We start from the raw sequence: 26,364 nt of genomic DNA on the forward strand, positions 1-26,364 counted from the left end.
ATGCCCCTTCCTTCCGTAATGGCTTTGTCCGGGCGCGTTGAGAAGTTGCACAATTTCAGACATTTTCAGTGCTGCAGAAGTTAGAAATGAAAGGTAACTTTCTTCTAGCAGACTAATGGAATCGGTTTATATATTGAACCTCGTAACATTGGTATGGTTTGGTTGACAACTGAGATATAGCGAAGTAAACACAAAATTATGAATGAAGTTATCATTCAACATGCATTGATGTAAACAAGGAGACTGGAGTAGGAACTGAAAATATGGAATGTGGGTCTCCTTATTTCGTTCATGCAGGTCAGGTCTCCGAGGTACATGCTGAAGTCAACTGCCTCCTGTTGCTGTTTCAAGAAGTAGCATAACTAATATCGTATGTTCAGTACTGCTTAATTGGATGGGTTTTATGACAATTATGTCACGTCATAGCCCAGTATTTTTGTTATTCTCAGGTCAGTTCCTAATCCAGATTACTTTTACTAGTTTCTTAATCAGTATTTGTGCCAAACATCATTGCCGATACATGTATCGTCGGAATATGTGTTTTTGGACGGCACTAATTATTATTGCAGCAAGGAGGTGGATTGTGTCAACAGTCATTGTGCTTGTGGTTAACACATTATACATTGTATTAAATAAGTTGATAACATGTTTTAGAATTGTTTTACAATTCTCCCCAAAATGTGATACAAGGATGCGATAACAAGACATCACAAATTCATCAATATTGAAGTTCAGTGTTAAAATATGCTGTTGAAAATAGGATAACACTGAAAAATGGAGACGACAGGATATTACGAAAAACCATCTATATTTGTTTGTGCTAAATGTTACTGATATGTGCACCACTTCGTACATGTTCAACTGAAACTGTTATCTGTTGTCTGGTGCTGACTAAATTCCTGTCCATGAATCTCATGGAAACCAGCTTACAACCTGATAAAGAAATAACATAGATTATTCAGAACTTATTGATCAAGATGCTTCTGTGCATGCTTATTTTATGGGACCTACAAGGCATGCATGAAATGCCAAAATGTACAGAACTGAATTTTAATGATTATGGACATCTGGTTTTGTTCTGATCAAGCAGTGTTCAACTTGACTTTCTTAGTATTGGACTTATGCATACCTGTATATATACTGAATAGTGAATATGTCACAACTTCGCTTTAGCATACTCAGTATGTGATAATCTTTGTATTATTATGCACACAGATTTCAACATATAAAGTTGACGTCAGTATGCAGATTTAGTGCATCCATCAGAGGATACATCATGTCATCAAGGGGCCGCAGCCGAGGTCGTCCTAGAAGGGGAGGTAACTCATCAGAGTCTTCTTCCGGAGGTGCCAAGAGGAAACTGAGAGATGAGGGAAATGGTTTTGAAGCCTGGGTGAGGAAGTCATGTAGTATCCTCTACAACAACAGCAAAATAAATGGCACTAGTGGTGACAGGCCAAAGGTTGTAACAGAGGCAAAAGTGGGATTAACATCTATGATTTATGGTTGGCAGATAATAAGCCCACTGGGACTGAAGCCCTATGACAAAAAAACCGAAGTTAAATGCCCTCATGACGAAAAGCACTTACAAAATTCCACCCACAGGATAAAACACACTTTGAGTTGGAATTGATTTTGATTGGCATGTAACGACATGATGTTTTCTAAGAAATTCCTCCAACTGCTGACAATTGTTGCAGGTAAGTATCATCTATGAAAACCATATGCATCCAGGCTCCTCAGTGATGATATTGTTATTTTAACAATGGAATGAAGTCTGCGAAGTGTTGTTTCAGAGAAGTGGCTTCAGCTGGTTAGGTAAATCATGAGCTATCAGGAGATAAAAGCCCATCACCTGATGTCCAGAACTAGTCAGTTTTCATTTTGGGCAATCACACCATTTCATTTAAGACTTATTTTCATACCCGTTGTTATTGGGTATTTTTTGTTGTCATGAGGCCAAATACTGTTGGGTTGTTTTGTCTAGGGACTTTATGTCCTTGTGGGCCTATTGTCCTTCCATCATGATTTGTAGACCCTGGCAGGAACCAACTACCAAGAGTTGCAAAGTTGGTATGTGGCTTACATTCTCAGGTTGTAAGATCCATTTCATTTAAGCCAGTTATCTTCTAGCATAGTGCTATATGTTTCATTAAAGCTGATTTGGTTTCTGGAAACTGTTTGTTGAAGGGAGGCTACATGCAGGCCAAGATGCAGAAGCTGAACGATCAGTTCAACACAGCAGGGGGAACATCTGGATCAGAAATCTTCACTGGAATTCATGTCTATGTCAATGGATATACAAGTAAGTTGTCTGCGGTCAGGGATTTATGGGATACAAATTCCTCTGTTCTATACACATAAAAACTGACAATGGATGCAATGCAATTGATTAATTACTTGCCACATGGACACCCAACTCCCCTTCACATGACTCACAGAATACCATTTTACCCTCGGAAGAGCATATAATTGAACCTCTTGACGTGGTTCATGATACGGATCTTTGATTTGTCCTGTCAAGAATTGATCCAGTGCAAGCAGAGATTGTACAGCTGTAGTTTTGAAACAGATTTGGAAACAAAACTATTGCATGGTTAAATTGGCCTTGATATGATGAATGCCAGGAGGGAAAAAGAGAAAAGTGTCATAGGTCAAAAACTTCTGGAGCCTATGGACAATGATCATAAATTCTGTGGATGGTTTTATTTGTGAATTATTAAGCATTTTTAATGATTAATGCATACAAATTCTGACCATAGTTATTGTAAAACAGGAAATACCGTTACTCATCTGCTGGAAATTCTTGCACTTTTCTTTTGTGTGTGTGTGAGAGAGAGAGCGAAAGAGACAGACAGAAAACAACATTTACACAAACACATTTGTAAGTGTGTATGACAACACACAATTGTCTGATATCTGTAGTCATGGTAACAGAGACAAAGGAGGCTGATGTTCAAAGTATGTTTGTTGACAGAGCCATCCTCCGACGAGTTGCGACGTCTGCTGACCAGCCATGGAGGGACATACGAGCAATACCTATACCGGACACGGGTTACTCACATCGTGGCAACCAACCTCCCTGACAGCAAGGTCAGAGAGCTGAAGGGAATGAAGGTCGTACGTCCAGAGTGGATCACAGAGAGGTAGGGAACTGGTTAATCTGCGGAGATGGTTCTGAGGTGATGGGGATGAGGGCAGCTGAAGTTTGAAAACAGACAGTGGGGAGTTGTGTTTTATCACAGCATCCTTACTTAGTGTTGGAGGAAAGCAGATGACAGTGGTTGTGGAGGCTTGTACAGATGAGACTTTTCATAAGTTTACAATCTGGACCAAGGGATTAGTCATTCACTTTACATTTACTTTAGGTAAGATTAAGGGGAGATAATGAAAAAATGGCACAGTGGGGTACCATTGTGGTTAAATCATCTGCTTATCATGTCAAAGACCGGGGTTTGATTCCTCACATGGATACAGTGTGTGAAGCCCGCTTCTGGTGTCTGTAATATTGCAGGAATTTTGCAATAAGCAATGCAAAAGAATACTCACTCACTAATGGAAAAATTACAGCGAAAGGGAGATGGCAAAATTGCATCAATACCAGATGGGAGATAGAAATATGTCCTAAAATCCTAACATGCCCATGACGAGAGATCCTTACAGAAACCTGTTCCAAGGATAGCACTTTTATTGTAATGGTAAATGAGAAAAACACATGAGAAATTCTAATGGCTCAACTAAATCCTACAATGCCTTTTGCATATTAATGCCTAGTTATTCAAGGCAAACTTTTGGCTAGTTTGTTTGATTAAGGCCGCATTCAGCAATATTCCAGCTGTATGGCAATGGTCTATAAATACCAGACTGTCCAGTCATCAACAGTGTGAGCAATAAGGTCTGTGTAATATGGGATATGACGTGTCAACCACATCAGCAAGCCTGACCACCCAATCCCATTAGTCCACTTTTTCAACTGAAAGACCAATTTAATCTCAGAAATGCTTTTCACACATTCAGATAGATATGATCGTGCTTACTGTCTAATTCTGTAAATTGTCAATTTCAGTGTGGCTGCCGGCAAACTGCTCCCATACACCAAATACCAGCTGTACACAGCACAAACAAGATCACAACACGGTCTAACGTCCTTCACAAAAACATCCATTCTCAGCCGATCATCAAGTGTCTCCTCTAAAACCTCGGAAACATCTGTTGGCTGCACCCAGTTCAATAAACATGGCAGTGTGTTAAATGACCTTGACCCAATGTCAGATGGAGACAGTTCGGACGAAGACTTGGCCAACCTGCGAACAAAGGACATAGAAAATATGCATGACACCAGTAACGAGAACAGTCTTGACACTATTGATGAAGAAGTATCTGTGAACAAAACCTGCACATCAGCAGAAAAACTAACAGGCTCTTACCACGACAAATCGTCAAATAAAACAATGGCACAAGCTGGAGATTCTAATTTTCTCTCAGAATTTTACACTCATTCCCGATTGCATCATATATCGACATGGGGAGCAGAATACCGCGCCTATGTGAATGAGCTGCAGAAACAGAGTGATGGGTTGTTTCCAGGGCGACAGAGGTTACAGCAGTTTCACGAGGCCAGTGTGGCTAGAACTGGGATAGATAACTTCACATCAGGTTCCTGTACAGGGAAGCCAAAGAAGGTCATCATGCATGTTGACATGGACTGTTTCTTTGTGTCTGTCGGGCTTCTTGACAAGCCGGAACTCAGAGGTGAGATTTTCACTTCAGAATTGACTTTTGTGGTTGATTTTGGTATTTTGTGGGTATACATGTGAAAACCGATATGTATACTGCTGATTACGAGGGCCGATTTCTCTACTAAGCACGCATTTCTTCATGATGGTTAACGATTCTTAATGTGAATTTTTTTACAAGATTAAGTTAAAAGCCAACTCAAATATCAACAGAGCAGCTGGTGGAAATTAATATCTTTTAATGAATGAATGAATGAATGAATGAATGAATGAATGAATGAATTGTTAACAACACAATTCAGTTATTATCATAAGCACCAGTCTACACAGTTGGAATATGATGACATGTGTCTGACCTGAGCCTGACCACCCAATCCCATTAGTAGCCTCTTATGACAAGAATGGGTTGCTGAAGATCAGGATCTTCACAGGTGGCAACCTGTGTCCATTAGACAAATAATCCAGATGGAGTTATCTGACCTGTCTGATATGTTATTGCCCAGGTCACCCAGTCGCTGTGACCCACTCTCGGGGCAAGGGGGCAGCCAAGGAGACCCCAGGGTCTGACCTTGCCTATGAAAAGAAACAATGGGAGCTGAAGCGTCAACAAGGAGGGAAGAAAGGTCGAAAGTCAAATCATGTCAGTGAAGCGGACACATTAGCTGAAGGAAGGTTTGATGAGGAAGATGAAGAAGAAGAAGAAGGTGTGGAAGGCTGTGATTTGAAGGGGAAAGAAATTGACTTTCTCGTACCAAAGGGTTCAACTGGGAAAGATATGTTTCATTCTCTGGCTGAAATTGCTTCCTGCAGTTACGAAGCGAGAAAGGTGAGACAGAATTTTGTGTAAAAGGATTTAATTAATCAAATATTTGTAGTGTATTTTCTCATACACTTCTGATTTGACCTGGTAATAATTTATTTTGACCTGCATTTTTAACATCATTTATATTATGTCCAGTCAGTGTAGAGTTCAGTTGTGTGAAGGGATAAATGATAACAACTACAAATATGATAATTGTAATGATCTTAAAACTGATGTCCTGCTTTATTTTTATTTAATCTTTTGGTGTCTCCCGCCATTATATTGCAGGAATATTGCCGGAAAATTATTAAAAGCAGCAGAAACTAAAACTCATTCACTCACTCACTCATTCTAAGAGCTGAACATAAATTGAAAGGAGAGTTTGTATTTCGTTCCTCTTTGTTTGTGAGTTATGTCTTTTTAGAAAGGGTGCAAGCTTTGGTGTTGGTCATTTCAATATGCATGTGCTGTCATCTTACTCTAAAGTTAGTAAGTTTGTTTTTTAGCTACTTGCAGCAATATTCCAGAAATATCACAGCAGGGGACACCAGAAATATCACAGCAGGGGACACCAACAATATCACAGCAGGGGACACCAGCAATATCACAGCAGGGGACACCAACAATATCACAGCAGGGGACACCAGAAATGGGTTTCATTGTACCTATGTTGGGGATCGAACCTGGTTCTTGAGAGGCTATATCATCACAGCTTACATGTGTCTCAAGTTGTAGATGTTAGTGATACTGCAGCTGTAAGAACAAGAATCATTATTAAGAAGAATAGGTTGATCCTTACAAAGCAAGGGGGGCTTCTCTCTAAAGAACTCTGCTGCTAGTGAGTGAGTGAGTTTAGTTTTATGCCACACTCAGCAATATTCCAGCCATATGGTGGCGGTCTGTAAATAATCGAGTCTGGACCAGACAGTTCAGTGACCAACAACATGAGCATCGATCTGCACAATTGGGAACGGATGACATGTGTCAACCAAGTCAGCGAGCCTGACCTCCCGATCCCATTAGTCGCATCCTACAACAAGCACGGTCACCTTTTATGGCAAGCATGGGTTGCTGAAGGCCTATTCTACCCTTGGAACTCTACTACCAACACCAAGTATCTTCAAGAAGAGCAGTCCAATCATGACCTTGTTCTCACCCTGTTTCAGGCTGGTGTGAAGAATGGGATGTTCATGGGTCCGGCCAAACAACTGTGTCCTGAACTAGTCACCATCCCCTACAACTTCGACAAATACCAGGAGGTGTCTCGAACTCTGTATGACACAGTGGCCAGGTAAGTCTTCTGTTGGAATATGTTGGTGAATGTGTAGACACAGTTATGTTCAGAATTGAATTGTTACTATTTCTTCTTTAAAACAAAAGGGTTCAGTTAAAATCAGTAAAAACCATACCTTCTGGGGATATATGTTATCAAGCAACCTTTATTCAATGTCAGATGTCAGAATGTCTGCAGCCTGAACAATTGAAACATATGTGACCCAGCTCTGTTCATGATTGGCTGGCTAAAATACAGTCATGATGTTGGAACATTGAAAAGTCAGTATATGTATAAATATTACCTGTGAAGATGTACATTGTAACCTTTGTTTTAGCTCTTCAGTACATATGAAATAGATAATGTACACAAAGTTAACTTTTATTAACAGGTTAGGCTCTCAATGACAATGTGTCTTATACATCCACCCAGATGCACACAATAGATTTTGGATTTTCAAACTATACACATATATATGCACTCCCTAGTGAGATCATGTGGGTTTTTTTTAATATGTGGTTTAATTTGCATTTACATATCAATCACATCAGGAAAAACATTCTGAAACATTCTTTGGATGTTCTGTATGTAATCCAGCAAAAGTAAAATTACAGCTGAACATGTTGCCTTTATTTGATGCTGATTGTGCATCTTGCATGTCTATGTCTACATTTGAAGTTGTCTACCCCTACCTTTAAGTTTATAAACCGTAACCATGGTTACACTAAATTATTTCATTTCCATTCACAAACTGCCACCAGTTTCACACACGATATCGAAGCAGTGAGCTGCGACGAGATGTTGGTGGACTGTACCGACCTCCTAGCAATCACAGGCACCACACCAGAGGAGTTTGCAACGTTGCTGAGAAAGGAGATCCATGACAAGACTGGGTGTACAGCATCAGCCGGCCTTGGTAACGGTTTTACAGTTTATAACTTGTGTCAGACTTCAGTCATGGCTATTTATAGTGAAATGACAGCCCACAGTCTTACCACACACCTAAATGTCGCTTTCTGATTGGCTGACCACTCATCTATTATTTTCAGTGTACCCCACTTGCAAGGAAGTAACATTTTCTATGTACCCCATGGGAATGCCAGATTCATTCAGTACTTAATTGTAGTAATTCTGTAACCCGAAAAAGACTGAATCATTTAGATGTATGGAAATTACCGTTTTGCAAATGCACTTCGATGGCAAGGAAATAACTCTAACTCTGTTTTTCTTGTCTGCAAAATCTACTGATGCCTACACTTGGGGCTCAGAGAAAATAAACAAGGATACATCAACCGATGTTCCCCAGTGATCAACAGCAAGACGTTTTCTTCATATTGCAAGACTGTTCTCCTGACAAACTTGATAACTAACTTGTCGCTAATAGGGAAAATGTCAGTATCCTGATGGCCATCCAGATGGCAAAGTAAAAACTGTCAATCGTCACCAGAAGTATTGAAGCAAAAACAGATTATAGAGGCAATGTAGTAGCGATGTGTTTGAAGTGTTCATTCATGATGCTGAAAATAGGACTTTGATTCCCACAATAGATACAATGTACAGTAGCATAACCTCTGTCAGCCCTATCTACAATAGATACAATATACAATAACATAAGCTCTGACAGCCCTATGTACAATACATACAATGTACAATAACATAAGCTCTGACAGCTCTGTCCACAATAGATACAATGTACAATAACATAAGCTCTGACAGCTCTGTCCACAATAGATACAATGTCCAATAACATAAGCTCTGACAGCTCTGTCCACAATAGATACAATATGCAATAACATAAGCTCTGTCAGCCCTATCTACAATAGATACAATGTACAATAACGTTAACTCTGACAGCTCTGTCCACAATAGATACAATATAAGTTGTTCACTGGTCACAATGGGGGGCGAAATTGAGGGTACATCAACCCATGGGCTCCGAAGGACTAGTGAACAACGTAGTTATCTTACCGAACACCTCAATGTAAATTTTGAACTATTTGAAGCATGGGTATCGGGTCATACACTTTAGCCAACCTGTGTGATTCACACTATTTTTGCATCTTGCTGTTTTTCTGGCATTTACTGTATTAGTAAAATCGCTGCGGTGTAATTCCTTTTCTTAATATTCACATCGACTAAATTTGAATGTTATGTCAAAATAGATTTAGATTTTGCAGATGACACACGAAAAACAAATTTTGAGTTATCTCCCTTCCATTGTTTTGCATTCACGAAACATTATGTATGATTCAATGGTATTCAAGATAAAGAAGCACTACTACAAAGTTCTGAATGAGTTGCCATTGGCAGTGGGATACATTGAAAATAACAGAGGAGCGCTTAGCCAGTCAGAAAATGACATTTATGTGTGAGGTAAGATAATGTACAATAGCATAACCTTTCACTATTCAACAGAAGCAATGTACAACATACCTTTTGACAGTTCTGTCCTTGATAGATATAATGTACAACATAACTTTCGCAGTTCTGTCCTTAATAGATACAATGTTGGAATCCCTATCTCTGATGTCTCTACCTGCCATGATATTGTAAGAGTACACTATACTGACTCTCATAATAATACTTTGAAAGGAAGTATTATTAAATATTTTTGTTGCAGGAGGGAGTATTCTGTTGGCTCGACTTGCCACAAGGTCCGCTAAACCAAATGGTCAGTTTTATCTGACCACAGATGCTGTTCCAGAATTCATCACTAAACAGTCCATCCGAGACTTACCAGGTAAGTTAGGAAATGGTCAGTGCATGAGCTATCTTGTGACCAAGTTTTATTTGTTATAGACCATAAATCATAAAATGCTTTTCCTCCAAAATATACAGATGACCTATGAAGGCCTGGGGTAGAAAAGGTCTTCACTTATGCATGCTGTAAATGGCGACACAGCTTGTCGTAAGAGGCGACTAACGAGGTCAAGTGGTCGGGTTCACTGATTTGGTTGACACATCATCAGTCCCCATTTGCACAGATTAATGTTCATGCTGTTGCTCACTGGATTGTCCGGTCCAGACTCGATTACTTACAGACTGTCGGCATGTAGCTGGAATACTGTGTGCGGCATAAAGCTAAAGTCACTCACTAACTCACTCCAAAATATTCAGAATGTGGCTAGGATGAAAGAGTGTGTTTGCTTTGAACCAAGTATTATGTATTTCAAGTTTTCTGGAATATGTTGGTAAGTTTAATATATGTCATGCCTTATGTTATTTCATAGGCAGTTAAACAGATTAAAGGAAAACCAAAGAGAAGCTGAAATTAGAAAGGCAACAACCTAACCCTTGCCATTTTTTTATAAATTTCTGCCAACAATGTTTCTAACAATGTTGCAATTCATTGGTCCGCTTTTGAGCAAAACGGACAATAGCTTCGAATATTTGGCATATTTAAAAGGTGCACATCACATCATAATGTTTCTCCTTGTCTGCTCCCAAGAAATGGTTACAAGTTTCTGACCGACTCATTCATTATGTGATTTAGGTGTAGGGTACTCCATGACAAAGAAACTGAACAGCATGAACGTGACCACATGTGGCGACCTCCAGAAGCTGTCTCTGGTTGTCCTTCAGAAGGAGTTCGGACCCAAGACAGGACAGTCCCTGTATAAATACTGTCGTGGACAGGATGATCGTCAGATCAAGATGGAGAAGGAGAGGAAGTCGGTGTCTGCGGAGATCAATTATGGAATCAGGTTTCAGAGGGTGGGTGGTGTTTGTGTAGTTGTTCCACTGCATTAAAAACATCATTTTACACATGCATACACATACAAACACATGTACGCATGCACATACACATATGTGATTGCTTGTTTACAGATCCACTTGTTACAGTTAACCATTTTCCCTTAAAACAATAAGTGTGTTTTTTGTGTGTTTTGGTCATTTTTATACTTTATACTATGTGGAATTGAGTGTTGACAGAAAAAGTGAAAGTTTTCTTGTTCAAACTCATCGGCAGTTTGATTTTGTTTTTCTGAATTTTAGTTAGCTTTTGTGCACATTTAACAGAAGGACACCTTAATTCTTTTAAGTTCTGTGTTTAGAAATCGGTGATTTATCTTCATGTTGTTCAGAGGTACTTTCTGCGAATGTCTATCTGAAAAACACTTCACAGATCTTGTGAGAATGTCCTCACCATTCAGGAATAATTTATGGCCATTAACAGGAAACTGAGGCGGAGAAGTTCCTGTGTGACCTGGCAGAGGAAGTGTCAACACGCCTCAAGAACATCAACATGAGGGGCAAGACAATCACCCTGAAGCTGATGATCAGACGAGGAGATGCTCCCAAGGAAACAGCCAAGTTCATGGGTAGGCTGTTGACATAGATATAGACTGAGCAAAGAATTGAGTAGAGCAATGTTCATTCATTCATTCATTCAAAGTAGACAAAGTATATCCACAAGTGTAGAAATGATGATGTTTGTTATATTATTATTGTTATTATTATTGAAGAGTGGAATAAGGTCATGTTTAAGATATTGTTAATAAAACATTGAGTCATTTTAGGGATTGAGGCCACATGGTTCTGGATAATCAATTTATTTAACTCTGAAATTACAGACAATGACATTTTTCAGTGGACTGATGAGAGATTGGAAAGAAACATTCTGTTCACTGTGTGTTTGATTCAGGTCATGGAATATGTAACAATGTGTCCAAGTCCTCCAGCCTCCCAATGGCGACGGATGATGGAAAAGTTATCGCCAAGGAATGCATCGCCATGATGAGAGCCATGAAGGCTAACACTGCTGACTTGAGGGGGGTGAGAACAAACAGCACAATCTCTTTGTTACCATCTTCAGTAAATGTTTGATCAAGGTAACAACAATATTAGGACCGGGCAGTTGATCATGTGTTCTCATGATTGAACACAAACAATTTCATCGCTTCTGTTTTTGTGTTTGAAACACTTGACGATGGAATGTATCTTAGAAGTCAGGTCCTGAAAACTACAGGTCTAATGAAAAGTCATAACTGCATATAGACCTATGAAGGTCCCGGGATAGAATAGGCCTTCAGCAACCCATGCTTGCCGTAAAGGCTCATGTTGTTGGTCTCTGGATTATCTGGTCCAGATTATTTACAGACCACCACCATATAACTGGAATATTGCTGAGTGTGGCGTAAAACTCAACTCACTCACTCACTCACAACTGCATATAAATCTTGAAGGCTTCATGAAGATTATATTCATGACATACTAGTCATCAATAACATCATTGAAGATCACTAATATTCAGTCAGTGTGGTCGTTCAGATGCATGTCTTATGAGTGTGACTTTCATGGTAATAGTGAGCTGACACAACATATCAAAGCACATGTTGGTGATGAAAATAGGTGGTATGTCATTTTTTACATCTCACCCATGTAACAATGGTTTTCATGTCTCGAAACTGCTTAATAACATTTTCCAACCCTGAAAGTAATGATGGTCATTGTTCTGGTAACATACACTCTGCCTTTGTATTGATGGAAATGCTATGAAAAATTTCCAATCCCTCGTTCTCAGGTTTTTCAGTGGTGAATGTATGGCACATTGCTTTGCAGTGAAAGCCACCATTCAGCTGTGGTTGCCTGGGTCAGTGTCTGAGCGTTAGCGCAGGCACAACAGACCCAGGGAACCAGGCTGTATAAGACACAGGGTCAACGAGTATGCACTTTGTCATATGAGCGAAATATTTTTAAGTATGGGACTACACGCCATTTCACCTCACCTCACCCTGCAGTGTTGCTGTTTCAGTATAACTCAGGACCTTTGTGTTGAAAAGAAGTGTCCAATGTGTGGAATGACTAGAGTTCTGGGCCTAGAATGCCGATGCTCTCTTACTGCTAAGATCACCATAAGTTTACGTTTGTATATGGCACTTACGGCTATCTTAATGCTAAGAGAGCTTCGTAAATCTAGGCCCTCACTGCATTAGCCATTGCTCATGATATCAATTATTAGATCTATTCCATACTAACCGCCTCTCATCTCACCATGTTAGTTTGGATATTGGTGACTATTGGATTAAGCACTAAACCTACATCTTTTTCAGCAATTGATTTTGTGTGTGTTGCAGATTGGAATACAGACTCACAGACTGGAGAGCTCCACTCTTGGAGGATCATCCTCAGGTCCAGGTCATCAAAGCATCCTCAACTTTGCTGTCCCCAAAAACAAATCCACATCGCCAAGTGCAGCCTCCCGGACCAAGCCTGTGACACCACACAAACAGGATGTACAGGAGTCTGGTTCAAAGGAAGCCAAGGGATCTCTTGATTGGTCAGATAGAGATATGCCAACATATGTCTCTGATGATGGGGAGGAGATTGATGATGCTGGTGTCGTAGATGAAGGCAGTGCTGTTGTCTTTAGTTCTGGCAGTCTGCCAATATTGGAAGAACTTGCTCGGTGAGTGAAGGATACTTGATAATGTCAGATGTGTACAGTCAAACCCTGTTTATTCAGACGTTTTGGTTACACTCGGAAATCATCTGGATAGTAAGGCATCCAGTTAAATGGATCAGACAAGCAAAACGTACAGATGATGTTTAGTGAAAATATATTGATGTATGTGTATCTGTAAATCAATAGTTGATAGTAATAACAGTGAATCAACATAACATATAAATGTACTGATAATACAGTAAAGTTCACTTATAACGTACACGCTTACAACGAATTGCCGGTTACAACGAACAAATTCAGAAGTCCCGACTGCTTTCCTATATGTTGTTATGAATTAACTACCATATACACTGAACACTGATAGTACGAAATTATCTGTTACAACGAACAAATTGATGGGCCCTCTGTGCTATTTCACGTGTTAATTGACGTGTTTATAACGAACAGCTGATCCGAATCCACTCGCGTGTCATCTCACGTGTCACCAATTAGCTTGTGAAAACAAACAGGCTTCCTCACAGGGGATCAAGGGGATGATAAAATAAACTTACCTGTGAAATGTTATCATTTATTTAATCTTGTGAATCTTGTTGACATTGTCAAGGCATAAATAGCGATCTGGGAAGTCTTTCTTTCAAGTCAGCATGGAAGGGCTTGTCACAGAAACGTAAAGCTCTAGATCTTGACACAAAATACCAAATCATCCAAGCTGTAGATGCAGGCGGTAAATCCAAGACTGACATGACAGCAGACTTAGACATACAGATTTCAAGGCCAATCAGTTGTGGTTAGAGAGATTTAAGAAGCGACGAGGGATATGTTCAGCCATGACAGCAAGTCAGTTGATGATTGGCTGACGTCACAGAAGCACAAAATTACCGATTTTGTTAAAGAATAAAATACATGATCGACGATGAAGTGAATGATCCATGACAATTATATGTTCGTTGGTTTTGTCTTATTTTAATTTCTCTGTGAACATGATCTTGCCTCAAACCACTGGCGTGGTGACGATTCTTGGTAATTTCCGAACATTCACGAACATTCCCGAATCGCTTAGAACGAATTTCGCTTACAACGAACTGAAAACAACAGTCCCTTTGAGTTCATTATAAACGAATATTACTGTACATAGAAGGCATAACGCAGGTTTTAAGTTGTCAGGTTGTCTGAGAGGTAATCAAAATGTAGGTGGTAAGTTAGATGAAAAAGGTAAATCCATGACAGAAAGTCACTATTTTGCCTACCGCATATTTTTTTTTAAGTTTAAAGCTGCTTTTCTTGCCCTGAAAACATTTGACCTCACTTGAAGTTATGCCGTCTGCAGAAAGTAAATTTCCAGCCAGGATCACATGACTTAGATTATATGGCTAGCTGTTTGTAACTTGCATCGCAATCGATAAGATGATTGATTAATAAGTGTTATATACAGTAGAATTACAATAAAGTTTGTCATAATCTTACGTAACATTTGTTTTCGTTACTGATGCAACATTCTCACTCCTGCCAAATTCTAACTAACAACTGAAGTGACCTGCATGCCTAGTGTTTTGATGGGTAATTAATCAATTCACTTCAAACGCCTGCCGAGAGATTAGGAATGAATACACATAGTTGTGTGGTATACAGTATTGACGTCACACATACACAAGCACATGCACCTAGATCTTTCCAGATAAAAAGGTCATTTTCATGGGAATCTATGGGAATGGTTTGAAAATTCTCCATCATGGTTCGGAAGTGCGGGGACCAGTTATGCACATACAATTAATGAACATAAATTCGTTTCACATAAATGGAAGGTGGGGATTCCGGATATGTGGGGCCCGAGTTAACGGGGTACAAATGTACCAATACTACCCAAGTGAATACTACTCATTGCTCATGGTGTGATAGAATATCTTCAGTGACATGAAAGAAATGGGTCTATTCCTGACTTCTACTGAGTAGTATTGATGTTGGAATTTGCTTTTATAGAAGGGATGTTTTCGGTGGGGGGGGGTAGGTTTATTGACTGCCATAGAACAAAAATTAAACATGACGTTTAACTAGCATATTACCAATTTTTTGCCTCCCTAACATCCAAGAAAATAATGTTTCAAGTGCCTGAAAACATTTACAGTATGGTTCAAAATTATTGAGAATAGCTAAAGCATTTCATATTATTAAACGAGAACAAATCAGATAAAATTGAATGTATTGTGAAAGTGAACTGACCTTTTCATGTTGTGTAGGTAACAATTTAATATTTTATCAAGTCTCCTTGAGCTTCACGGCACAGTCTAAGACGGGTAGGCATACTTCCTATCAGAGAGGTTAGTGTCTCGTGAGTTATGCTGTCCCAGTATCGGACCACTTCTCTCTTCATGTCTTCAATTTTTGTCAACCCCTTTTGATTCACACATTCCTTCATCATCCCCCAAATGTTCTCAATGGGATTTAAGTCAGGACTATATGCAGGAAATGGTAATGCAGTCACATTTTTCTCCTGAAACCACTGCTTGGCATGTTTTGCGGTGTGTTTAGGATCATTATCTTGCTGCAAAATCTAGTCATTTCCATAAAACACATGTGCACTTGGAAGGAGAAAATTATCTAATATGTTAGTGTAGCGTTGACTTGTCAGATTTCCCTCAAACACACACAGCGGGGTCGTTCCTAATAAGGATATCCCTCCCCATACATGAAACTTTGGGCTGTATTTAGGTCGTCGATACAACGGTGCTGACGCAGACTTTGTCCATATTTTCACATTATTGGGATATACCCATATTGAACTTTCATCAGTAAAAATCACATTTTCCCAGTCAAAGTTTTCATGTACCAAACACCACTCAACACGCCTGTCTTTATGTTCTTGTTTCATGAGAGGAGAAGGAATTCCAGTCTTTTTCTCCCATTCAAGATCAATCAAATTTCTTCTAACTGTAGATATTGATACATCTGTTGATCCCCTTTCTATCATTTCATACCTGATGTTGGAGATGCTTGCCCTTTGCTTTTTAGACGCTAAAATTCCCAGCCGGACGCGATCTGAGAAGTCCAATTTTCTGGGTCTCCCTGCTCCTTTCTGGTGCCCAAAATCCTTTCCCTCTTTAAAATTCTTCCTAATCCTATACACAGTAGAAAGAGGAGTTCCTGTTCTCTCTGCCAATGTATTTACATCATCAATTCCTTGATTACACAACTCAAAAATCAACCTTCTTTTATCTTCAGCAAACATTGTTGACAGTGCTGAGGAAAATGACGTCTGCTACAAATTCAGGGGAGGTAACTCTAATTGTACTATACTCAGTAGGCCAAGATGAGTTACCTCCCTTATACCATTACTTAGTTTTAAGTATCAGTGAATCAGTTGTGGTGTTAGGATAGCTCAAAGTAAGAAGAAAAATTCTCAATAATTATGAACCAGACTATATTTGACAAGCATCATGTCACAGTTCACACAAAAAAATATGGAATGGAATCGTTATGTGTGTTGTTTATTGTATTAAGCCTCTGTGCATATTTTTGGTGTATAATGTTGTGTTCTGATAAATATAATAGTGATTGTTGAGAGAAGAATTAATATAAATGTACAAGAAAAACATTTCCATTATCATAAAATTCTCTGTTAAAAACAGTGAATGATTCGGGTGGGTTTTACGCCACAAGAACATTTCAACAATATTACTGTAGGGAACAGCAGAAATGAGCTTCATTCATTGTAACAGTTAGAGGAATCAAACCTGTGTCTTTGGCCTTATTTGTGAATGCTTTAATCACAACTGTGCCACTGTTATTTTCTATTCTGACTGCCAAATTCATGAATTACCATCAAATATGGGAGCGTTCATATTTCATGGCAAGGGAGTGATGACTTTAAGGGTATCACCCATTTTGTTCTGGTAGACAATGTAAAACCGGTTGGGGAGGGATTTCCTGACCCCGATGTTTTTACATTGTCTACCAAAACCAAGGAGAATCGTTTTCTCTATCATATATACCGTCAGTGATGGGTAATTACAATGTAGATGATCATTTAATGAAGCTACATAACAATAACTGAAGTGCGTGTGAAATCAATGTAATGACAGTAACTATAATTGGATAATTTAGCTCCTCCACCTCCTCCTCCACTCTTCCACCTTCGTCCGCCCAGTGGCAGTACAGTAGAGCATCTGCGTATGAATGAGAGAATTGCGGTTCCAATCCCGCATCGGAAAACCTTTGTATTCTGACTATAATCTTGAACGATGTTTTTCAATTGATTTCAAACACTCATGGATCATTTGAATCTTGATGCTTACATAAAGTTAGGAAAAGTAAACCCTGGGAAGCGGTCTTACTCCAAAACAAAAACCTCAAATGCGGTTATTCTGGGAAAACAAGAGATGACCTAATGTACAGTGAGAAGCACACTTTAGGTTTATATGCACTTGCAAAGACATGTCACCTGTTCCTCACTAAAATCATGGGAACATTTTAGAACATGTTATACAGTTCAGTAATGTTGATCTTACGTTGATTTACAGGAGAAAGACGGCGAAGACAACACCACCACCTCTTCCCTACCTGCCGGACTTCGGATCCCCTGAGACCCCTGTCAGGAAACAGGCAGTTGAATCTCACAACGAGGCTCATGACTACTTCCCTTCTCCTTCACAGGTGCAAGACTTTGGTACCTTACAAAAGTAGTTGTTGCATGTCAGGATGATATGGGAGGGTAGTGGTGGAGGCATCTAGTTGATGTTTACTACTGTGTATAAGAACACTGATGGAATATGAACGATTATAATCATTGTGATGGTTGACTGGAACTGAAATCTTTGATAAGTGTCAGAAACTTATCCTTCTGGGCCACTCATGACACTTCCCAGGTGGGTATGACAGGTGTTTAGGTGTGGTTGGTGTAACAAGATCAGGTGTAACAAGTGTTCTGCTGTAGCAGGTGGAGCAGATTCTGATTACCAGAATAGGTTCAGGTGTGACAGGTATGCCAGATTCTACTTATCAGAACAGGTTCAGAAGTGGCAGATGGAACACATTCTGATTACCAGAACATGTTCAGGTGTGACAGGTGTGCCAGATTGTAATTATCAGAACAAGTTCAGGTGTGGCAGGTGGAACACATTCTAATTAACAGAACAGGTTCAGGTGTGGCTGTTGTAACTGGTTCAGATTACCAGAACAGGCTCTGAGTGGCAGGAGTAATAGACTCTGATTACCAGAACAGGCTCAGATGTGGAAGGTGTAATAGGTTCTTATTCCCGAAATGAGTTAAGGTGAAACCACTAAGTTAAGTTCCATAATTCAGATTGATCCTGAAGTGTTGAAGGAGCTACCTCCAGATATTCGGGCACAGATTGAGAAAGATATTGGCACCAAGAGGGCACAAAGGAAGACCAGCAGTGTGCCAGCCAATCAGGGAGCAGAGGAAATTCCAGGCTGTTCTCACTGGCCATCTCAGGAAACAGCAGTGACCAATGAGGACGAAGCCCCCTACTCGCCAGAGTCAGGTCCTTCCACAGTTGAAGCAGAAGGTGGAAGCAACATGGAAGCCTTACCCTCGTTCTCTCAGGTACATCAGTGTGAGTCAGTAAGTTTGCCATAGGGTCCCACCAATGATCTTGGTTCACTTCCATGCAGCTGGAAGTGTAAAGCCAAAAGTATTTTACTTTACCTCTGTTATATCATGAATAGAAAATCACATGACAAAATCTTTAGATTTGCACCAGTTGTTAATCAGCATTTAGCACCCTCTAGTATAGATAGAACTTGATCCCTGCCGTAAAATTGTACATTTATGAGACAGGGTACCATCAGAGCTCTAAGATACTCAACTCAAGACCACAAATAGCTATTTCTCTCATTGACAAGCCCTTGTCGCAGGGTTGCAAAAAACAACAATAGCAGATAATCAAGCACAAGAATCTACAATTCTTAGTATTGTATTTAGTAACTTTAGACCAGTTAAAATCTGAAGGTGAATAGGTCTTCAGCAACCCATGTTTGTAAAGTCATGAAGTAATTGCAGAATTCGAATAAGCCCCATGCCTGAGTATTATTTCTGGTGTACCCTGCATTAAGGGCAAACCTGATGATGACAATGCTAAGACTCATGCACACGTTGTCAACCAACAAATGCCATTTGTGTAATACAGACTAAGTGTTATTCTTGCTGGAAGCGGTCAGTGGCATGGTGAAAGTTAGAGCAGCAGTGATAGAGAAATGTAGTGTATACAGTGAATAGGTGAGTGAGTTTACTTTTACACCACACTCAGCAATATTACAGGTATTCTGTAAATAATAAAGTCCAATCCAAACAATATACAGCATTAGCAACGATCCCTCTTACAACAAGCATGGGTCACTGAAAATTATTTCTAAGCCAGATTTTCCAGGTGTCATGAAGGAACTGATGTTGAAACCCAGGTACAATCTCCATTTTTTTCCCAAACACAATTCCATATTTTCCCATCAGAATTAATGTTGATGAACTTTATATTTCTGTCTACGTTAACACAAACAGTTACTCTCTATTACTCAGCTGGACATGAGTTGTCTTAATGCTCTCCCTGAAGACATGCAGAAGGAAATCCGAGATGAGTATATTCGTCAGGGCCAACATTCAGCAGAGCCAGCTGAGGATTATCAACCTCCACCTCTGAAGCTTCAGCAGGCAAAGTCCCCCTCCAAAGGAAAAGAGACCGCTAGAAGGTCACCCAGTAAATCCCCAGGGCGAAGCAAGAAAACCAGTCCGGTCTTCAAGGTGCCCAAAGGATGTCCAGTAGGCCGAAAGAAGAGTGCGAAAAAGCTTGAATTCGCAATACAGCCCAAGATAACGACAAACTATGCTGTGAAGGTTAGTGATTACATTTCACCCTTACATTCCACATTATAAAATTGTCATCAAATATTTATTTTCTGAAATGCCAGTGCCTCATTTCCCTTAAATATATGTACATCAACAAACTGTTCAGATATTTTGGTGAGGAAAGATTATTCTGTTAATATCCATGTCATGTCGATGTTAAATAACTCACAATACCACCAATCCTGTATGAAGCCTGTCACGGTGTATGTTTTAGAATTAGCCAAAACAATGATGGGACTGTTTAGAATTTTCCATCATTTTGGATAATATATCACCTGAGAAATGATAACAACATACATTGTGACAAAATTAAACTTATGGTTGGATGAACACGTCATTAACAGTTCCAGCACTATCAACATGTTCCTTGTATGTTGCACTCAGGACTCAGGAAAGAACCTGACTGAGGCACCACAGGCCATGCCCACTCCTGCCCCTTCCCAAACAGTGCTGGATGTCACAGAACAAGAAGAACAGGTGAACCTCTGTGGAGCTGTTACTATGGAAGAGGTCAAGCACCTGCTGGTGGAGTGGCTGGAGGCTTGCCCAGGTAGATAGGATGAGTGCGATCATTATTTTATTAAAGGTCACATGCAACGTAAAACACAACTTTGCAGATTCTGGTACCTTTCAGTGTGCACTTACCGAAACAAATCATAAAAAATGCCAATTCAACCTATAAAGTTGAAAAAAAATGCAATGAAAAAAAGCCCGTGAAATCGGAGTTCAAACGTTTCACTAAAACTGGTTTCAACAGCTGTGCTGCGCTGTGTCCATAACACATGCGCAGTGAATAGGTTCGCGGAGCTTGGAACAGTGTGCATGCCTAGCGTCTGAGGTCGTTAGCAGTAGTCTAATCTTGGTTGTGTACACAAACAAGTAAATAATCTGCTCGTTAAGTAAAACAACTTGTTGATTGTGGTAAACAGTCTCTGTCACAGAGAAACCTCAGTGTATGGTTTATTCACAGCAATATGTCTGTCTGCGTGTCTGCTAAAGACAACATGCAATACACAGCTTCAGTCACTGACCACGTGCAATTTGAACTTAACAGCTATCAGACTATACGACATAAAGAAAATAAGTTGATTTATGACTCGCGCACCCGAGTCCCGTGTCTGCCACATTATGTAATTAGGCACGTGTGATACACATGACTTGTTTTTATGTCTGTGGCTTGCAAACAAACTACATTCATTTTTTTCGGATGACTGGATCTGAAGGAAACTGTTGCAAACTCTTGTCAGTTTCAAGTCCTGCTTTGTACTTGGACTTATGACAGATTCCAGCCACGCAGTAGTTTACCATCTCTACTGATATGATTTTTTATTGGATCGAGCGCAAATTCAGAGAACATGTATTTTCCAAACCCAACATCTCTATATACACTCTTCATGCATAACTACTTCTTTTCGTGTATATGATTTTGTTTGACAACAGTATATGAATCCATACTGAAACGACGCATCAAGTACACAAAAAGAAGTTGTTATCCATAAAGAATCTTAAGTGACTGGCTATACTTCAAAAATGCCCATCAAACAGATCATCTTTCTGTACATATAATGAACCCTCAGCATATCAGCAAATGAAACAGCCAATCGGAAGCCGTCGTTACACTTGAGTGCATATGCACCCACTATGACTGGGTTCGGTCTCCCGAGGGCTTCGTTTCGGGGGAAGTAACCCCAAGTACAAAATATTGCACTTTTGAATCGCGATTGTACGCTTATAATTGTGTTTATTTGTTTTTTTTAAAAGCAGCAATGTATATTATATGTCATGAATAAGTGATAAATGTGTTTTAATTATGTTTGATTTTTTGGTTGCATGTGACCTTTAACCAGTAGGTAGACTAATCTAAGAATGGACAATGGGATTGACTGAATGATAAATGGACAGAGGAGGAATGATAAATGAATTGAGTGAAGAATGGACTGATAAAAGACTGACTGATTGACTGAACAGACTGATAGGTAGACTGACCAATGAATGGACTGAAACATGAATGTATGGATGGATGGGAGAATGGTCCAGTGGGTGAGTGCGTGGACATAGTTACAAATGAATTGGTGGAATTGTTGTATGGCAAGTAATCAATGAATTGTCAGATGCTTGACTTACAAGCGGTACATTATTTTGGTCAGTGGATAGGAGAAATTGTTGTTATAATATATTGATGCTATGCTACAGTTGCTGGTTTCCAGGTTTCTAGGACAGTAATATACTGGCTATTCTCAGTCAAGCTGTTCAGGAATGGAAGCGTTAGGAAGATTTAGTTGGGGTCAGTCTGCATAGTCATCACCATAATTCAGTTTTTATTCTTGTCTCTTTGTATTTATTGCTTAACTTCATACTCAGCAGTGTTCCAGATATGCTCTTCAAAAAAGGTATGGGATAATGAACTTTCAATTTGGAATGGAAGTGAAAACATTAACAAGGTTTCAAGGACAGATATCTTATGAATGCACCACCATTTCCCTCTATTACCCCTAAACACAACGCATGATATGCACGTGCACAACACACTAGCCACATACACATGCATGGGGTCCCATTTTATATTTTAAATCTTTTTCAGAAAGGTCAAGAAATCGCTTAGAACATAAGTGTTGACACTCATCTTGCATCACACATTTGTTAGTGTTTGTTTCTAGTCATTTGTTTTAAAGTGAAAATCGTATACATGCAAATTACATGCCATGCACCAATCATCTTTCAAAAGCAACTACATTCCAAATAACTATGGTTGGAAGGAAGTGCAAATGGTGATGCACTCTCAAAACATTCAATAATATCATATCAACACTGATTGACTCCAGTAAATCTCCTAAATATTATAGACCCTTTTTTCAAGAGTATATGATGACGATCTGTATTGCACACAATGGCATGCATCCGCCAAGGCAGAAATCCTTACTACATTTGAATTATTTGCCTCATGACAACAAGCATTGCTGAGGACATAAGTAGTATTGTTTGTGTCAGAGCAGTGAATGGTCCTGGGAATTTAGCAGTCTGTGTTCCGAATGATAGTTTGTGTACTTTTAGTCTCTGAGTATTTAGCTGGGGATTTCCAAACTTCCTGAGTGAGTGACTGAGTTTAGTTTTATGCCACACTCGGCAATATTACAGCTATATGGCAGCGGTCTGTAAATAATCGAGTCTAGACCAGACAATCCAGTGATCAACAACATGAGCATCAATCTGCGCAATTGGGAACCGATGACATGTGTCAACCAAGTCAGCGAGCCTGACCACCCAATCCTGTTAGTTGCCTCTTACGACAAGCTGAGTCGCCTTTTATGGCAAGCATGGGTTGCTGAAGGCCTATTTTACCCCCGGGACCTTCACGGGTCTCCAAACCTCTAGAACCAACTGATAATTGGACAGTACATAATGTATGGAAGTTTGCATGATATAAGTACCACTTTATTTATATTGAATATGACATAAACAAATAAGCCCCTTCACACTGAAAAGAAACTCCAGTGTGATGGGGATACAAAACCTGAGGAAGTCTTGACTTACTTCATTTAGGGTTTTAGCATTACAGGAAAGGATAGACAGAAGGGAACATCATTTGATTTAGAGATGGTAAGACAGATTAGTTTGCAGGTGTGCTCGAGTTTTCAGACTTCTTAATAATAAATTGATATAATTGTTGTTCTCATGTTTGGATCATCAAAAAGCATGGGCATGCTTAGTTTCCCTGAATTATCTGTCTGGTGCCTTGTGACACCTTTGACAAAATCTGTGTTTCTGATGTAGATGTAAGAGTAGTAAATGGTTCTTCAGTTGGATGAAGGGCTGGTGGGGTAGTCGGTGGTTAAGGTGTTTGCCTGGGTTCAATTCCCCACATGGGTACAATGTGTGCAGCCCATGCCATGACATTGCTTGAATATTGCTAAGAGTGGCGTAAAACTAAACTCACTCATGTATGGACATGTGTGTTTGTGATGCAGAGCCCCAGGAGGAGGACATCAGTGTGATGCTGGAATATCTGGGGCAGCTAGTCCTAGACCACAACCTGGAGCATGTGGACCTGGTCCTCAAGTTCCTTAACAGGTCAGTGAATCAAGAAGGTGGCTGTTTCAAACACGACTGATCAATCTAAAACAACACACAGAATCATGAGGGCTGTGCCAATTACATTTGTCCGAGGGGTTCACAAAGTATGTGATCCAGACTACCAGTTGTCAGACTTCCATTTTGTGACTGAGTTGGTCATGAGGCGGACTTGAAGTGATCAGGTGCCTCATTCTGAGACTGTAGGTTTGATTCCTAGATGGACTCAACCTTTACATGTACTAGGATTTATCCACTTTCAGAAAAAAGGTGTAATTCCTGATATGACATCAAACAAAATCTTCTGTTTCTTGATGAAAATTTTACACCCACTGATTTAGATCATATAAAGGTGAGCTTCAGTACATAACCTGATGTGCTCTAATTTGAGTCTTGGTTTGATTTCAGGAAAATAAAGAAGCTTGCCAATATACATTGGTATGAATCATTCAAGAGTATTCTCACAAGCACACAGGAAGTGATCAAATCTATCCATGGATGCCAGCTCAATGTTGATTGGCTGCTTGCTAGATGAAACTACATGTATACCAAGCATAATCTTCATACAGTGCCATGTTGCTTTGTTATCATCCTGGTTAATGGATAGTGTCCACTCAAGAATCATTCTCAGCCCCCTGGGTAAAATACAACCAAAACTGTCTGTGAGGCACTAGACGGTAACATTGCCATATAATTCTACCAGGTACCCATTAACTGTTGTGCAAACAAATTTTTAAGTCTCACATTGAAAGAAACTCTTTACATGATTCTCTGCTTCAGTAAAAAGGCAGGACCAGGAAGCTTTCAAAAATCAAGATGCCAAACATTATCACCCATTTAGTCACTCTGCAACAAACAATGGTGAACCTCACATGATTTGTTACCTGTGTGTGGAAAAAGACAATGATGAAATGTTTGGTGATGAAACACTGAAAAGTGATAACAGAAATGTTTCATGTATTTTAAATGAATGAGTTTAATTTTTGCCACTTTTAGCAGTATGCCAGAAATGTCACGGCGGGTAGGACCAGAATTGTGCTTCACACATTTTACCATCTTCAGTGTGACCAGTAGGCTGCCCCACCACCCCTGAATGAACTGCCACAACACTTGTAGAGTTTTAGAATGTCTTGGACTTACATAACATAGCACACACAGAGAAGAAAACTTATTGTGAGTGTTATGGACTTTAAAATCTACAATATATCCATTTTCACACTGTGGATTATTTATTACAAAAGCTCTCTCTCTCTCTCTCTCTCTCTCTCCCCCCCCCCCCCCCCCCCCCCCCGACGCACACACCCACACACACACACCTCTGATATCTAAAGGACACTGAAAATGATTCTAAATTTAAGATTTGACAGATTTACACTTTTCTAGAAGTGAATGTGCTTTCAATCCCATAGCAATGTTTTTACATGACTTTCTTAGTGCTGTTATACTGACTGAAAATAGGAGGGATGAAAGAACAAAGTTTTAGGTAGTGCTTCTATTCTTTAAGTGTGACATGTTTTATTGAACAGCAATGACAATAAGATGAAATCTCTTCTGCTGTGATGTTGCTCTGCATGAAGGTGTCAGGGCCTTTTCATTTGAGGTCATATCTGCCAATCAGAATCTAGCTTCTAAATACTTTGAATGGGTGAGCGAAACATCACAAAAGTATTAACTTGACAAAAAATTCAAATCCAAAATGACAGAAATAATTAAATGCCATTATAAAGTTGTTGATATTTGATACTGTTTGCCATTTTGAGTTTTCATAAATCCTGCTTCTTTTTGAATTAAAATGGTAAATAAACTGTAGTGTTTAAGCAACTGACCTTGATTGGTTCAACAATCCCTGCATCCTTCATTTGATTCATGATTGTGTGGTCAAGTTGTGTACGAGATGAGAATCATATTTTCTGTGAGGACAAACTGCTAAATTATGTTTTACATGGCTGTATTGACTGTATTTCAAAATATTTGTGTCAACAATCAAGCACTCTGTGATAACGTGTCTACATCATTTGTAATATTGTATGGAAGACGACCATTTTTACTATTATCTTTTTTCACAAGTTTTAATTGTATGTGTCAAAGAAAAGAGTCAAAGACGACAGTAATAAAATATACTACACAAAAGAAGTTTGGGTTTATCTTTTCATTTTCATTTTTTCATCAGCTTTAACAGTCTGTGAAGTGAAGCACAAGTTTGAAGACCAAGTCCAAGTCTGG

At 39.4% G+C, this 26,364-nt stretch overlaps 2 protein-coding genes across 2 annotated transcripts in view; both read left to right on the top strand.

The window, feature by feature from the left end:
- LOC137267913 (DNA repair protein REV1-like) lies at positions 1–26,271 on the top strand. The gene is made up of 19 exons (XM_067802357.1): positions 1–93; positions 1,216–1,393; positions 2,191–2,305; positions 2,978–3,146; positions 4,067–4,752; positions 5,240–5,562; positions 6,705–6,829; positions 7,573–7,727; positions 9,432–9,551; positions 10,305–10,525; positions 10,989–11,133; positions 11,457–11,587; positions 12,889–13,220; positions 17,732–17,864; positions 18,514–18,777; positions 19,747–20,061; positions 20,458–20,623; positions 24,039–24,141; positions 24,550–26,271. The coding sequence occupies exons 2-19, from the start codon at positions 1,277–1,279 to the stop codon at positions 24,674–24,676; spliced, it is 3,747 nt and encodes a 1,248-aa protein (XP_067658458.1). The 5' UTR covers positions 1–93; positions 1,216–1,276; the 3' UTR covers positions 24,677–26,271.
- Positions 1–26,364, top strand: part of LOC137267918 (F-actin-capping protein subunit beta) — a 384,252-nt gene that overhangs the window by 187,125 nt on the left and 170,763 nt on the right. The window lies entirely within an intron of this gene.

This window comes from Haliotis asinina, chromosome 16, assembly GCF_037392515.1.
Source record: "Haliotis asinina isolate JCU_RB_2024 chromosome 16, JCU_Hal_asi_v2, whole genome shotgun sequence".
NCBI classification, from domain to species: domain Eukaryota; kingdom Metazoa; phylum Mollusca; class Gastropoda; order Lepetellida; family Haliotidae; genus Haliotis; species Haliotis asinina.